The 15,820-nt window shown below is 37.8% G+C and overlaps 1 protein-coding gene across 1 annotated transcript in view; it reads right to left on the bottom strand.

The window, feature by feature from the left end:
- The window catches only part of FASN3 (Fatty acid synthase 3), a 69,283-nt gene extending 53,794 nt beyond the window's left edge, over nucleotides 1–15,489 (bottom strand). The window contains exons 1-4 of the mRNA XM_028316515.1: nucleotides 15,431–15,489; nucleotides 12,403–12,555; nucleotides 11,834–12,026; nucleotides 1,785–1,905 (exon numbers count right to left, since the gene is read on the bottom strand). Of these exons, the coding sequence (XP_028172316.1) occupies nucleotides 1,785–1,905; nucleotides 11,834–12,026; nucleotides 12,403–12,555 (467 nt within the window). The 5' untranslated portion in view covers nucleotides 15,431–15,489. The remainder of the gene's footprint in view (nucleotides 1–1,784; nucleotides 1,906–11,833; nucleotides 12,027–12,402; nucleotides 12,556–15,430) is intronic.
- Nucleotides 15,490–15,820: the final 331 nt, after the last annotated feature.

Raw genomic sequence — 15,820 nt, 5'->3', positions numbered from 1 at the left:
GTCCAGTCTTAAATCCGTTGATATATGCTGCATCTGCCATGTTTTTGGCTGAAAGATTCTTCTATCTTGCAGTTTAGACTTTTATTACAGACCTCAGACAGTATTTTTGGAAAACTTTTACGCATGGTGGAGGAAGGGACGCTCTAGAGACTCAAGTCTAGAAGGAGTCACATGAACTCCAAGTTTTAAATCCGTTGACATCTGCTGACAATCTTTTTGGCTAGAAGATTCTTCTATCTTGCAGCTTAGACCTTTAGCTACAGACCTTAGACAGTATTTTTGAAACATTCTTACGCATGGTGGAGGAAGGGACGCTCTGGAGCAGTGGTTCTTAACCGGTGGTCCGCGGACCACTGGTAGTCCCTGGAGGCATTCCAAGTGGTCCACGATGTGCTTGCAGTCAAACTGGTTTTCACTAATTATGAGGTGGTCCCTGACAAGACAGAAATTTGGTAAAATGGTCCCTCATGACTTAAAGGTTAAGAACCACTGCTCTAGACTTTTATTACAGACCTTAGACAGTATTTTTGTGAAAATTCTTACGCATGGTGGAGGAAGGGACGCTCTAGACACTCAAGTCTACAAGGAGTCACATCAACTCCAGTTTTAAATCCGTTGATNGGACTGCACCAAATTTTCACCCATTTTTCTTTGAATGGATGACCCACTAACAACTATTAACTTACTGATATATTAGTGAATTTATACGAAGCGTGCGTGTATCGTGGTGATTTCTTAATAATGAGGTCTACTATACTCCACTACACTACCACTCAAGGCACTATTGATGAGTTACCACTAGCGCTAAAGAGCTTCTTATAGGTTTTAAACCTTTGTTTGTCACTTGTCATCCGCTTTGCAATGAGAGAAAGAAAGAAAGAAACATTTTTTGCCATGGACATCACAAAAGACAAAAGAGGTAAATAAAAAAAAGCAAATAAGACAAAGGTGACTTAAAACATACAATGGAAGAGAAAGTAAACTGAGCAGTGCCACCCTGTCGCACAGCGATGCCCATCGCAACGGGACCCCACTAAGCATAATATGCCGTGGCCCCCGGTGAGGGAGGCCACGACGCTGGTTTTCAGTGGAGGGAAGTCAAACCTTAATTTCGAACTCCTCCTATGTTCTTCTGATTAATTTCGTTGCGGGTCCAATGACAGTTTAACTTTCCCCCGGAACAAACTTGACCTTCACTGGTTGGGTTTTTATGGCGGTCAAGCTGTAGATACTGGCTACACAGGAGTTGCAGTGGTGGGAACGAGAGGTGGGAATATTCCCGTTTAGCGCTAAAGAGCCAAAATGTTAAAAATCTATGGCTGAGTTGCACCACTTATCTTTGACGGTAACTATAACGTTACCGATGTTTTTGTATGGCGTTTGACAGATTTTTGACGTTTGTCAACGTTAAAGTAAGATGGTGCAACTCAGCCTATAAAAAATCTATAAATAATCTAAAAAGCTTAAAAATGTTTAAAAAAAAACAACTGGGACTTTCAGTAGGCTGATGCCTGTTTTCACCATCAATTTCTAATTTTTAAGTGATCCCTATGGTAATAGATAAGGGCCTTGCCACACTAGCGGATTGCAAGCGGAGCGCGCGGTCGACAAAATGCTTGCAAAAAGCCGCGGCGTCTCCGCTCCGCGTTTAAACCGCTTGTGATCCGCCAGTGTGGCAAGGCTCTAACAGGAAATTTCTTTTCATAGGGGTCACTTAAAAATTAGGGATTGATGATGAAAACGGGCATGAGTCTGCCAGACTATAACTTAAGTTCTCAACTCACCCAGTGATACCAAATCCGTTGACCTGCATCTTCTCGTAGAACCAGGTCTTCTCAGACTCTGAGAAGCAGGCGCCAACGAACACACCCGTCTTCGTGTCCCGAAGCTCTTTGGGGTTCATACCTGATAACAAAGGTTATACGTTATTTATGTAGGAGTACTTACAACAGGAGAACCAGAGTGACTGACATAGCCCGCAGAATCGCTAAAATCAAGTGGCAGTGGGCGGGGCACATAGCTCGTAGAGCTGACGGCCTCTGGGGCAGGAAAGTTCTTGAGTGGCGACCACGAGCCGGAAGACGTCTGCCGTATCTGGTGAAGGTCGCGGGAGGCGCCTAGATGCGAGCGGCGCAGGACCGGTCTTTGTGGAAATCCTTGGGGAAGGCCTTTGTCCAGCAGTGGACGTCTTTCGGCTGAAACGAACGAACAAACTTACAACAGACTACACGTCATTTTCAATTATTTTGCAGAATTGAACCCCTAACTGGATAAAACGGGATCCACGAGTACGGAGTCGCGGGCGGCCTTTCGTTGGTTATAAATTAGAATAACATAATAATATAGGTAGGCTTTAATATTTGACGATCTAAGAAAACTGAAAATCACGCGGGTGAAACCGCGGGCAAAAGCTAGTTACCTACTATTATTCCTGTCAACAACTGCAAGTAAGCTAAATTGAGTTCAATAGTCCAACGGTCGACGTATAATTTACCAATGCATATTCACAAAAAGGAATAACTAATTACGAGTGTAACTAACTTGTATTCTAACTACATGTAAAATGCAAATCAATTACTAATTTACAATGTTCTCTGGTTCATAAAACGTAAACTAGTGGAACATAACTCGAGTAACTTCCAAACTTCTACTTGATAAAACTTAGACAACTTCGTAAGCTGTTGCATTAAAGTAACATTGTAACAAGATATGCTTATAAGGTAATATGCCAAAGAACACCTGAAGTATGTAAAACTACTTCTTAGAATGTTCAAGAAACTAAGAAATTGAATTTAATATGTACTTAACTAAAAATGCTTGGTGAAAATTAAATGAACATTGGAAAAAAAACAGAGCATAGATTACCACTCTTAAATTACGCTGTGAATTTTGGCGCCAATTTTAAATGGCGTTTGACGAAAAAAGAAAAACAACGAATAAAAGTGGCCAATGACTTTTTATTAGATCAATTTTCATTTCATTTTCATGGCTCAAATGCTCTATTAGCAAAACCTTATTTGCATTAGGTAGTTATTCAATTAAATATGCCTTTTCATTAACTACAGTAATAAACAGGAATACGAGTAGGTAATAAAAAACCACAAATTACTTGTAAGTCCGCGTTTTTAAAGGCTTTCTTTTTTCATCAAGCTTATTACGCCAACCTATTATTTTCGTTTCACGAAGTCACAAAAATGTAATGAAAATTACCAGTGGCGTGTGTAAATAGGTTCGTATTACACTCCTGAGTTCATCGTGAAACGTGTTAAGGGCGCTTTACACTTTTTTGGGATTGGAACTGGTTATTTTTCGTTTGTTTTATTTTGAAGTGTGTTAATTTTTGTTTTTTTTTCCTCGGAAAAGAGTTTGGTATTAGTTTTGGAAACTTTGTATAGACAACTAAATGAGGTTTTATTAAATTAAAGACAAACTTAAAAGTAATTTGGAGAAGTTTGTGATAATTCAAAAATAAGCAGTATTATTTTTTTTTTTACGAACTAAAATCACTTGCCTAAGTAAAATATATTTTCTATTGCACTCGACTTCGCACTGAGCATAATATTACTTCTTACTTCCAAGTATAAGCGACAGGACAAAAAAGTTCTTAGAAACTCTTAAACAGTTGCAATATAGGTTATTTTCCAACAAAAATGTGTACCTGTCGTGTCGACAAGCATAAACTTTGAATAGTCCATTCAAAGTTATTCGAAGTCGTTGGCGACTTTTGTATTTGATGCAACGTCTTCGTTCTAACTTAGATTATTGTTTGTAATGTAATATTTATAATTAAAAACAACGTTTAGTTCTTGCAAAGAAATTAGAGTGTAGTCTGGTATTAAACTTTATGAGCCATGGTGTTGACGAAATGAGGAATTTAGCGATAAATTGGTATTTTTCAAATTCAAATTTTTTATTGCATTTAAGAGTAGGCGCACACCGTTGATTTTTAGTTGTCCGATAGTTGTGCCCGATTTTAATTTGTATGAATAATCGGCCAAATCGAAGCCAGTCAGCGTAGTGTGCGTACTCCCATACATGCCCATACTGATCAACTGCCCGACTAAACTATCGGCCGACGAAAAATCAACGGTGAGCGCCTACTCTATATGTATTGCATTTTCGAACTGAAAGCAATCTTTTTGCTTAAAATGTCCGAGAGGATCAAACTGTTATCATTGGTCAGACATCTAGCCACCATACGATTTTTTTCTAATTTTTATTACTCCATTGAATCGACGACTTTTACTTGAAAAAATAAATAAAGAAAATCTCTAGAGCCGAAAATCCAGCAATGCCCATCAGGGTGCGAAAAAATAAAATAAAAACACGTTCTAAGGGCAGTACAATAATAATTATTAGAATTATTCCAACAAATTATTTTATCCTGATGTGGATTGGAGCCAGAATTGAGAAATTAATTAATTTTATTAATCTAAAAACAATGAGGGCTACCGTTTTTATACTTAACAGTTGGCACCCCTGGCGATTGACAGGACCTTACTCTACAGTGGCGCCATCTTGATGAGTGCAAATGCGATAGTCCTCCTACCACTTTAGCGCTCACCAGTTGGTGCCACTGTCTTCGCTACTAGCAAGTGACAGGACCTTACTCTACAGTGGCGCCAACTGGTGAGCGCTAAAACGATAGCCCTCATTGAACATGCATGTAAGGACAGTGTAAAGGGCCCTTAACTCCGGGCAAGGTTCCGATGCGGCTTACGTTTTCAATATCATGTCATTAACATACGCGCGTCAGGAACATACGTTTGAATAATTCAGAGAGCCGAACATACGTCATAGTGTAAGTGGGAGTAGTAAGCTTTGCTAAATATACGGGCTAAAACATTATTTGTAAGTTATAAAANTTATAGAAGTTAAAGCTTAGTCATAGTATAAATAGAAGTAGTAATTAAGCCTTCGTCTAAGAGTTATTTATGTCACTAACGTACACGGGTTAAAAGCATTAAGGGTCTATGCACATAGCGTTTTATAAACGCGCCAACGCGGCAACGGCGCGCTTTTTCCTACAAACGTCTATAGATAGGGTCGGACTTTTGTCTGTATTACTACAAAATCGCGCGTTGACGACGCGTTTAAAAACGACATGTCTGTGCATAGGTTCTTAAAGAAGCGAAAATGGGAACAGTACAAGTGAAAGTAGTAAGCCTTCTCGTAAGAATATATCGCGTCACTAATACAACGCTTATCAAAATCAAAAATCAAAATCAAAAGTATTTATTCAGTTTAGACCACAAGTGGCACTTATCATCATCATTATTCTAGTATAGCAGTTCAGTTTTGAAGATGACTGAGTTTCACCCTCCACTTCTTAACAGCAGTCCCAGTCCCGAAGTGATGGTAGGGCAAGCTATATTTGGGACGTGTAAGCGACCTGGAAAGAGCCTAAGTACTGAATAAATGATATTTTCATTAGATTTGAGATGTGTGTCAGCTATCTATCCTACTGTATATACTTTTACTGTGTACATTTGTTAATACACCTTTTCTGAGGATTACATGTTTATGTATTATCTACCTACCTGATATCGAAACTATTGAGAAAATACTATTTTCCAGCTTTTCTTTACTACCTTTATTCTGTCTAATATTGAGTAAAAACTAAAATGTCGTCGGGCGATGTCAGCGACTTTAGTTCATTTACGGATCTCCTCATTTCTGATTCGATCTCGTAAAGAAACACCGAGCTTAGCCCTCTCCATAGCACGCTGTGCAACTTTGAGCTTCTGTATGAGGCCTATAGTGAGAGGTCACGTATTATATTGAGTAAAAACTAAAATGTAAGGTAACAATATTTTTTCCCTCCCCGCTCCACACTTCACATCACCTCCTCCTAGTTCAGTTAAAATTTATTTTCTGGCTATTATGTTACCATTAAAATTCCGCAATTTGTTATAAAAGTAAACATAGTTAACAAAGAATACCTCATTAATGCACAATATAACGAATATCAGTTGTTTATCTTTGGAAATTCTGAGAAGTTATTCGCTCGTGAAGCCAACTCGATGTTTCAATAAAAAGCCCCAGTTTACCAAAGAAAACTCGGCAATACATCAATACAACCGATAATAGTGATGTCACGACGTGCATATCGATAGTCGTTAATATTAATTTAATATCTATTTGTCACATGATAAGAACGCTATAGAAGTGTTTTTAATCAAAGAATCAAATTTTCTTGAATTCTTTAATTTAAACAACTCTCCTCTAGGTTGCCTGGAAAAGATCGCTGTCGAATAGTCCGCCTAAATTGTTCCGTCTCTTTTTGTATACTTCTCTATTTTCTTTTCTTGCCTTGTGTAGTGTACAATAAATAGTGTGTTCTATCTATTTTCTATAACAAAACAATGTAGAAATAAATTCTGTCAAGAAAACTTGTATTTCAAATCTAGTCGCGAGCACATAAACCTTTACATTTTCGTTGCAAAATCACACCTAACACAACGACATAAGATGCCAAAGTATTAAGCCTGATGTGGTGTCTATACCAGATTTATTCTGCTTCTATATTCAAGTTGGAATGGGCCTTCTGGAAAATCGCCTGTCGTAGGTATCCCAAGATGAACACTCTGGTAATGTCTGTTGAAGGGGTGGGGCAGGGGGCTACGTTGTTTTTTAATATCGATAGAAATTAAGTTTAAATTTATCGATATTAGGACTAAAGAATTTATTTGAAGTAAAGACAGGAAAAGATAAAAAAAGTTAGTTATTTATCATAATAATTATTTGTTACGCAAGTAGATTCATTTTAATAGATAGGTTTTAAAAACATTAACAGATTTATGATTTAATAAAATAATGATTAAAACAAACTTAAGTTTGTTTTGACATTTTCCAGATTCTAACAGGTTTCCAGGTTTTGTTTGTAAAAAGCTAAAAGTAGGTAGGTAGTTTACCTACTGTCTACTCGAAATGAAATTATTTAATGCCGGCGTCTGTGTAAATAAAACGAATGAGTAACAATGAACGTAAACATCGATATAATCCATCGACTCCTCACAACTCTATCATGAATATTAAATGAACAAATTTAAATTTGGGCCGGGACTGGCCGAGAGACAATATTGAGTTATAATTACTCATAGCAGAAGTTTTAATGGATCCTGATAAAGTCTCCATCCTGAGATTGCGCTTGAGCAGGTAGGTATTTAGGGTCTAATGCTGGGAATTTAGATAAATTCAAGATTTGTGAGTTGTAAGGTTTTGCTACGCGGCCGTCTTGCAGATAACTCTTTACCGGATGAAACCGGTTTTGACTGGATTTTAGAGATTACTTAGGGATGTTTTTAGACATTCACAGTTGATACCATAAAATATTCAAACTTACGAGTATGAATTATTCATTTAAATTGCTTTTTCTGATGGCTGTATTATTTTCGAAACTCAAATAACAGAAAATACCTACATTAAAAGTAGTTCAAAATTTATTTTTCTTCATCTTTTAAACCAGTCTTTCCCAAAGTGGGCGATAACGCCCCGTTGTGGGTGATGCAGGCTTAAAGGGGGGCGGTAAGAGACCCAGAAAAAAAAATCGGGACGTTGTGTAGAGGCTTGGGAGGCGTCATCTACTAGAAGGACTCTTAGATACCGACTGAGCTCGACTCTTGACTACAAAAATGGGGGGCGCTAAAAAATAATTTATTCTCAAAGTGGGCAGTAGACTAAATAAGTTTGGGAACCGCTGTTTTAAACTAACAATTGAAATCATCCAGTTAGATATTTCTATGAAGAAAGAGAAGATTATTATAATTAGCGAGACTAATTTTAGGAAGTCTTATAAGAAATGTTTACCATCTTTTGAATAAGGAGGATATTATGTTTTTTCCTCCTCATTATTTTGTTATCAAGTTTAAATCAACCATTTTCAAGACATTCTTGATCTATTTGTATTTTTTATGAAACATCTTTGTTTTGTTTTGTTGAAAGGGTTATTGTCGAAACCCTTTGCCGGGTTAGTAGTGGTTTTGCACGATTTTCCTTCGAATGAAACGTCCTTTCAATAATATTTTTTTTAGTAGGCGTTTCACCCGGATTTATCAAAAGTATTAAAAACGGGTGCGAATCGACCCCTTTGAGAACTAGTAATCGCATACTACTAGTTCAAAACTACTACTTACCCGATTTGCGTCGATTCGTCGATTCGTCACGAAAAAAATAATGTGTAATTCGTCACACATATTAATTTGTACCAAATTGTCCAAATTATTTTGGAATTTGCCATTTGCTTATGAAAAACTTACTTTCATTGTATAGAACTTACCAAAGTGTGACGAAGCAACTTTGTGGCAAATCGACAATAATTCTGTCGATGGGTTTGGTATAGGTTCTCTTTTACCGAAAATATCTAGACTTCCACGACATCATAAAGGTAGCAGGAAGGCGCTGGACGCAAGCGTCTACCAACCGGGCAACATGGAAAGCATTGGGGGAGGCCTATGTTCAGCAGTGGCTAAGATGATGATGATGATGATCTAGTATTCTATGTCATTCATTTCTTTCTACCTATCCCTGAATAAACAATACAGGACGTATTCTATTTAATTAAATTAGAGCGAGCTCAAAAGATGGTCGGAATTGATCCACAGTTACGTGGGTTTCAATAGGTTGAAAGAAAATGTCGTGGAATTGTAAATCGGGCCTGCCCTTCCAGACCACTAAGGTTACAGATACCATTTTAGCTCGTGTGGACGTTTTTTTAAATCGCGAAATACCGAAATCTCTGAAATTGTAACACCTACAAACTTGTTTGGCCGGTAAATTCAAATTCATATTTTTATTGCATAAGTCGTAGGCTCCATAGTGTGTAAACATCCCCCTAATACCCCTAAGGGGGTAAAACGGGGTCCATGGGTACGAAGTCACGGGCGGCCGGTAGTTAATTTATATTCTAAAAAACAGGGGGTTACGTTCATCATCATCATCATCATTTCAGCCATAGGAAGTCCACTGCCCGATTAGCGCGACGGATTAGGCAAGCTGAAGTGGCAATGGGCAGGGCACATAGTACGCAGAACTGACGGCCGATGGGGCAGAAAGGTTCTGGAATGGAGGCCGCGTACCGGAAAACGCAGCGTGGGACGTCCACCTACAAGGTGGACCGACGACATCGTAAAGGTAGCAGGGAAGCGCTGGACGCAGGCCGCTACCAATCGATCAACATTGAAAGCATTGGGGGAGGCCTATGTTCAGCAGTGGACGTCCTATGGCTGAAATGATGATGATGATGATGAAGTCCACTGCTGAACATAGGCCTCCCCCAATGACCACGTACCGAAAAACGCAGCGTGGGACGTCCACCCACAAGGTGGACCGACGACCAGATAAAGGTAGCAGGAAGGTTCTGGATGCAGGCCGCTACCAACCGTGCGGAATGTGGAAGTCATTGGGGGAGGGTTACGTTAATTCGCCACAAAGTCGATTCGTCCCACTTTACAAAATTCCTTTTTATCAAAATAAACAATACGATATTATGCTGTAACAAAAATGTGTAGTCGGTTAGCCGTCATCTGGAATACAGAAGCTAACTTAAATTACAAGGTAAAAGTCAAGGTTATTTAAGGCGGCTCCCTGCAAAGCTCTCTCTTAATTTGCCTCAAGCATAATTACATGTTACAGCTTGAGCTAAAATCGTCGCGACGCTTACTTAGTCCCGTATTAGGGTCTGACACTCATAATTATATTGAAACTCAAGCACAGGGTTAAAGTCTGTGATTTCGAATTTGAAGTTCAAGAAATGAACAGTGAACTTCACCTTCTATCATCATTTCAGACATAGGACGTCCACTGCAGAATATAGGCTCCCCTAACCATTGATCGGTTGGTAGCGGCTTGCATCCAGCGCTTTTCTGCCACCTTTATGAGGTCGTCGGTACCTTGTGGGTAGATGTCCTACGCTGCTCTTTCCAGTAAGTGGGTATTTCACCTTATCAAGATTGCAAAACGGCCGTGCCACATATTTTGACTAAAGTGTGGATTCGGTTTGGTTAGGGCTTTTAGAGTTAGAGTTAGAAACTTGTCTCTACATGAGATCTGATTTTTTTCACACTAGCCCTAGGTAGACCGATTATTTCGTGAAGTTCGCGGGAGGTGCCTGGATGCGATTGACGCAGGACCGGTCATTGTGGAAATCCTTAGGGGAGGCGTTTGTCCAGTATTGGACGTCATTTGGCTGACACGAACGAACGCCACTATTATCAATCTATCTCCCTTGGCTTGGCAACATATGAAAATATTTTTAGCTTACTTGTAGGGGGGTCTATCCCAGCAAGTGGTCTCTCAGGCCTGCCCAATGACCGAGTGAGTCTAATTCAGCCGAGAGCCTCCGACTTTCGGATCAGATAAATTGGCCTCATTACTAACAAAGGGAGTCAGTGGTATCGGCGGAGATACTATAAAATTGGGGCTGACTTTACACCGTAGCGTGGCATTGTATTTTAAAACGGTTCAGTTTAAAAGGTTTATGAAAAAGTGTACTGGTGAACGCGAAAGTGTATTCTAATGTGGAGATCCTTTGTTATGGTATGAAAAAAAAATGTATTTTATGAATTTATAAACATTTTTTTCCTTAGTGACTGAGTTTGATTGTTGAAAGCTGTGACTCTTTTCAGCACTTACCTAATTGATTTAAGATTCGGCCAAACCAACGCGACCACACGCGATCACACGCGATCAGCCGGCGTGCAGCGATGGCGATCAATGCATTTAAGTCTGGTCGCCATCGCTGCACGCCAGTTGATCGCGTGTGATCGCATTGGTTTGGCCGAACCTTAAGGTTGTTTTCTTGAAATGTTATATTTTTTTGTCAATTTAAATGCAATTTTTTATAGTTCATATAAAAAGTAATCATTTTCACTTATTTTATAATGTTACTTTTTCAAAAATAAATCCTGGGGTCCGTCAGGCCTAATAGTGTAAGTATTTAAAAGGCGCGACTAGCTAAAGATTATTCTATTTTGCAATAAAATATATTATGGTGTGTTGTTTACTAAATTAGTTACGCCACGGTGTGACAGAAGAAACGCAAGGAGTAAGCAATATGGATGGTACTTATTAAACAGAAGGCGGTACCTGATCGGCCCATTTTTTGGCTCTTCACAGCCTGTGGGGCTGTATCGGTTACCTATAGTTTTTATAGTATTGGAAGGAATTAAGAATGAGTTTATTTAACTAGATTTAATAAATTAGGACTGGTTCGCTGAGCTGGAGAAAAGTTGTCAAATATTGGTTTTATTCCAAGAATTAATATCTACCTAATAGCCAAAGATATTGTAGCATGGCTACCTATCGTGTAAACTTATTGAAATAAGGCCGACATTAGTAATAAGTACCTACTAAAGCCTGGTCCGTGAGCACGTAGAATCCCGTCCAATGACCCCAAGCTACCCATCCCTGTCGCTCGCGCGTAATTATGTTGCTGTCGCGCTCGCACACTCACTGCGGGCGCCCGTCGCACAGTCGCGATAGCAACATAATTACGCGCGAGCGATAGGGATAGGTACCTTGGGGTCATTGGACGGGATTCTACGTGCTCACGGACCAGGCTTTACCTCTCACTTCCACTGTTTGCAATCCTGTAGCCAGGATGTACAGCAGAAGGAACAAGAGGTGGAAATAGTTACGTAAAACAAAGGCACTCACGAACGGTGGGTGTTTTGACTAGGTACACGGACCTGTCGTTCCCTCCTGCAACTCCTGTGTAGCCAGGATCTACAGCTTGACCGCCAATGAAAACCCAACCAGTGAAGGTCAAGTTGTTTTGACTGTCAAAAAACAATCTTACGAAATTTCGAGTAAAACCTTCAACAAATTGACTTACCAGCATCAATGACTGCTTCGTACGCCTTCTCCAGAAGGATCCTGCACATGGGGTCCATAGTGTGCGCTTGCTTATAGTGGACCCCGAAGAAAGATGCGTCGAATTTGTTGACATTGTTGATCTTGCCGGTTCTCTGAGGAATCTCAGGGTGGGCTAGCTTCCAGCGGCGGTCGTCGCCTGATATCAAGTCCACCTGTGGGTAGATGAGGATTTAGGTGATGTGAAATCTTTGACTTTGACTTCGACTTTTGAGCCCAGGCACGAAATGGTTGCGGTTATTAAGGTCTTGGTTGGTTTGCAGGTGGCACTGGTANCACTGGTATTAATGGCATTGTGATAATGTTTATGCATGTGTATTAAGTTTTACTATCAAAACTTAAAGATAAAAGCTTTCTGACAAGTGTGTTATAACCTTTAATCAGCTACCTATAATATAGTAAATAACCTAAAATTTATGCAACAAAAGTAAGTTCAATTTTATTACCCTGTTTAGGTACTAATAGCTACAGACACCAGAAACCAGATAGGTACAGATAAAAAAAAGTTTTAAAATAACTTATTTTTAATACCTTGTTGAAAAGATTTTCCTGCAGATGTATAACAGAGTCTGAATCCGGGAAGTATCCAGATACACCGGTGATGTAGATTTCGTCACCAGGGGGCGGGTGGGAGAGCCGGTGCCCTGACGTCAGCCTGTCCTCGGCTACTGTAGTTGGTGCCATCTGTGATTTAAAAAATGCATTACATATTTAGCACATGGCATGACGCGAAAGATTAGTTCAAATTCTCATTCATAGATGGCGCTATCCCAAGTTGACTCGCGGTATCATAAAATTTTTTGGGTTGAGAATAGTTTCAAGTGTTCTAATTTAAACTTTTAAAAGTATTTTAGCCTTCAAAACCTGTCTGGCTAGCTTATATCAAGTCCCTTATTTGCCTCTGGTAAATTATTAACGTGCTCCTGTGGTGGAGACCAAATGACCTGATGATGATAACGACGTCATGTTAGTCTTTAGGGAATTATACTTATTTGTGGGGAAATAAATAAATAATAATAAATATTTAGACCAATCATAGCATAGGCAGGTGCAGGCCGCCACCAACCGACCATTATGGAAATCATTGGGGGAGGCCTATGTTCAGTAGTGGACGTCCTGTGGCTGAAATGATGATGATAGCATACGCTGCTTGTAAGTGTAGAGCCATAAATAAATGAACAGTGTAAAAGTAATAGCTAATAATTATAATCAATGTTTTTTAACTTTACATTTCTCTATATGTATTAGTTATAAATACCGACTCAAAATAAACCGTAGTGAGTTTAAATTGAAGTCTATTTTACAATATTAGGCATGTTCCCTATTCATGGACTGGGATCGCGACCTCTTCATACAATGGCAGGAAACTTGAGGATATTCTTTAGAATAAATTTAACGATTTCCATTATTTTGAACCTTTATTACCGTATTATAAGCGATTGAATTGTAAATTTGTTTCAACAAAATAAACAAATAGCTTGGACTTTTAATTTTGGACGGTATTTTGTTGGAATATGTAAATTGGAACTGTAAAAATCTAGATTAATACAAAGCGAAGAGTTTATTTGTTGAGCGCGCTACTCTCAGGAACTACTGGTCCGATTTGAAAATTTATTTTTGTGTTAGATAGCCCATTAATCGAGGAAGGCTTTAGGCTATTAACATTACTTCACCCTACAGCCAATTAATAGAGGCGGAGCAGTAAAGAAAAATATTGCAAAAACGGGAAATATTATTCAAAATACCTACATTCACGCGTAAGAAAGACATATTCCACTTTGACCACCCGCTCAAATAGCACCTGCACGAATAGCACCTGGCCTATTCCACTTAGATCACCTATCGATATTTTGGGCAGATTTTTAAGTGGAATTACATTTATTTTTACGACATATTCCACTTAAGGCACCTACAACACAGCAGCCAAGTGCTGGCTGCTAATTTTGTTAGACAGGAAGTTATTAATTTACTAATTTAACCTTACAGAGCTATTTCAAAGTTTTTTTTTCGGCACTACCGAGAAAACTTTGATTGCGTAATATTGTTTATTTATTTATCACATATTATTATATGGTATTATATTTTATGTTAATTATATTTATTTATATTATATGTTTGTATGTATCTGTATATATGTATGTATATGTATGTATGTATGTAGGTATATGTATCTTAAATATTATATCAATTAAAAATTTAACTTCAATTTTAACTTCTACCCTTCTACCTCTACCTTCGCACTCACAGCTTTCTGCATAACCCAGGGGTCGACTGGCTGAGAATGCTTAAATAGCATTAAGTCCACCTTTTGTACTATTTTATTGTGCAATAAAGTTTTATAATAATAATAAAACTTTCAAAGACAGAAGTTTTTATGGCTTTAATAGTTTAGGTAAAATCAATGGTAGACAATAAATCACTTAACTATTATAAAGAGAAAAATTCCCAAATAATTTTACGCAAAAAAGCCGTTTTTGGGGATTTAAGATACTCTACCGCTAACTCTACTTTGACTGAAAATGCGGTAAATTGATAACAGGATTTCAATTAGATTGAAATATCTGTGTTTTCTGGAAGAAGACATTTCCTAGCGATTAGACCGCCTTAATTGTGCCGTTATATATTTTTTTTCATCTTTGTGTGTCATATAATAAAGAGAGAGTCGACGTATAGAATAATATCGTACAATTTACGGATTTGAACAGAATAAAAACGTATTATCTGTATACGTTTTTATTATTTTCTTGAAATTTTCTTCTTTGAAGTTTTGAAATCTTCTTCGATGAAATTTTGCTGTACCTACTTTTTTTCTTTTCCATTTTAACTCCTTTTAATGTGTACTTATTTTATTATTATCGGGCCATTTAGGCTCTTGCAACCCTCTCTAATTTACCAGAGGAAAATGGAGGATAGGGCATACATTCCCCATGCTGGCTAGTCTATTTGGGGAGGGTCTGGGCACTCGCTTACGAAGTAAAAATTTAACCAAAAATTACCAATGACTGATATAAGTCACATAAATAAATAAATAAATAGGCCATCTAATTTTTCAAATTACTTCCTGAATTGACATACAGTCATTCAACAAATACCTAACCGTTATATTCGACAGACTTTTTACAGAAAATATTAGGCAATCAAAATTCCAAATTATATCAAAATTGTCTTCCTTTTATATTGTCACTATAGTTATGGAAACATATAAAAAAACGAATCAATTAAGGTCATATAGTTAATTAATAGTCACTTTTTATAAAGATGAAAACAAATTAAAAAAGTGGGTAAGTATCTGTAAAATTCTTTCAATTACTGATTTGATCCACCGTAGTCTTAAGTCTTTAGCGTTTTCAGTAATTTACCGCGTCACTTCCCCATTACCTTCAGTTAAATTAAATTTTTCTTTTTAAAAAAACTGTCGGCACTCTTTTATAACACCTTACCCTTCCGCTACTTAATTCAGTTAACGTCATTTTTTACCATAAAATTTTCACCTCTACATTTTAAACTCAATAAATCTTATGTCAAAGTTTGAAAAGTTTCAAAAACCTGAAGAACTTACCTTTAAAATTTCACAAAATTTCACAACGTGGACACCGGCTGACACCCACTGTGCGTCTGTGCGATGCCCTCAACGAACATTCTTTATAAAATGGTCGATTTAAAAATTTCGAATACAGGCTGTCCCATTTTCAAACATTTGAAAATTATAAATCTCTTTAGATTTTTTATTGCATGGTTTTTATGCGTAAAAAGTATGGAAAATCGAAGGATCTTCGGGACTTTTGAAGCATTTATTTTTCTCTTCTGTATTATTAAGCATTGTCCTTACGAAACTGGGAACAATTTGATCTAAAAAGTTTAATTTTGACGAATTTTCAATTGTGTGAATCGATTTTAGGATATCTGCATCGATTTTATGATTTTTTATCTACCTGCTAAGATAATAAGA

This window comes from Ostrinia furnacalis, unplaced genomic scaffold, assembly GCF_004193835.3.
Source record: "Ostrinia furnacalis isolate ACB-3 unplaced genomic scaffold, ASM419383v2 OfSCF5758, whole genome shotgun sequence".
Lineage (NCBI taxonomy): Eukaryota > Metazoa > Arthropoda > Insecta > Lepidoptera > Crambidae > Ostrinia > Ostrinia furnacalis.
This window is presented reverse-complemented; position numbering and strand designations above follow the sequence as displayed.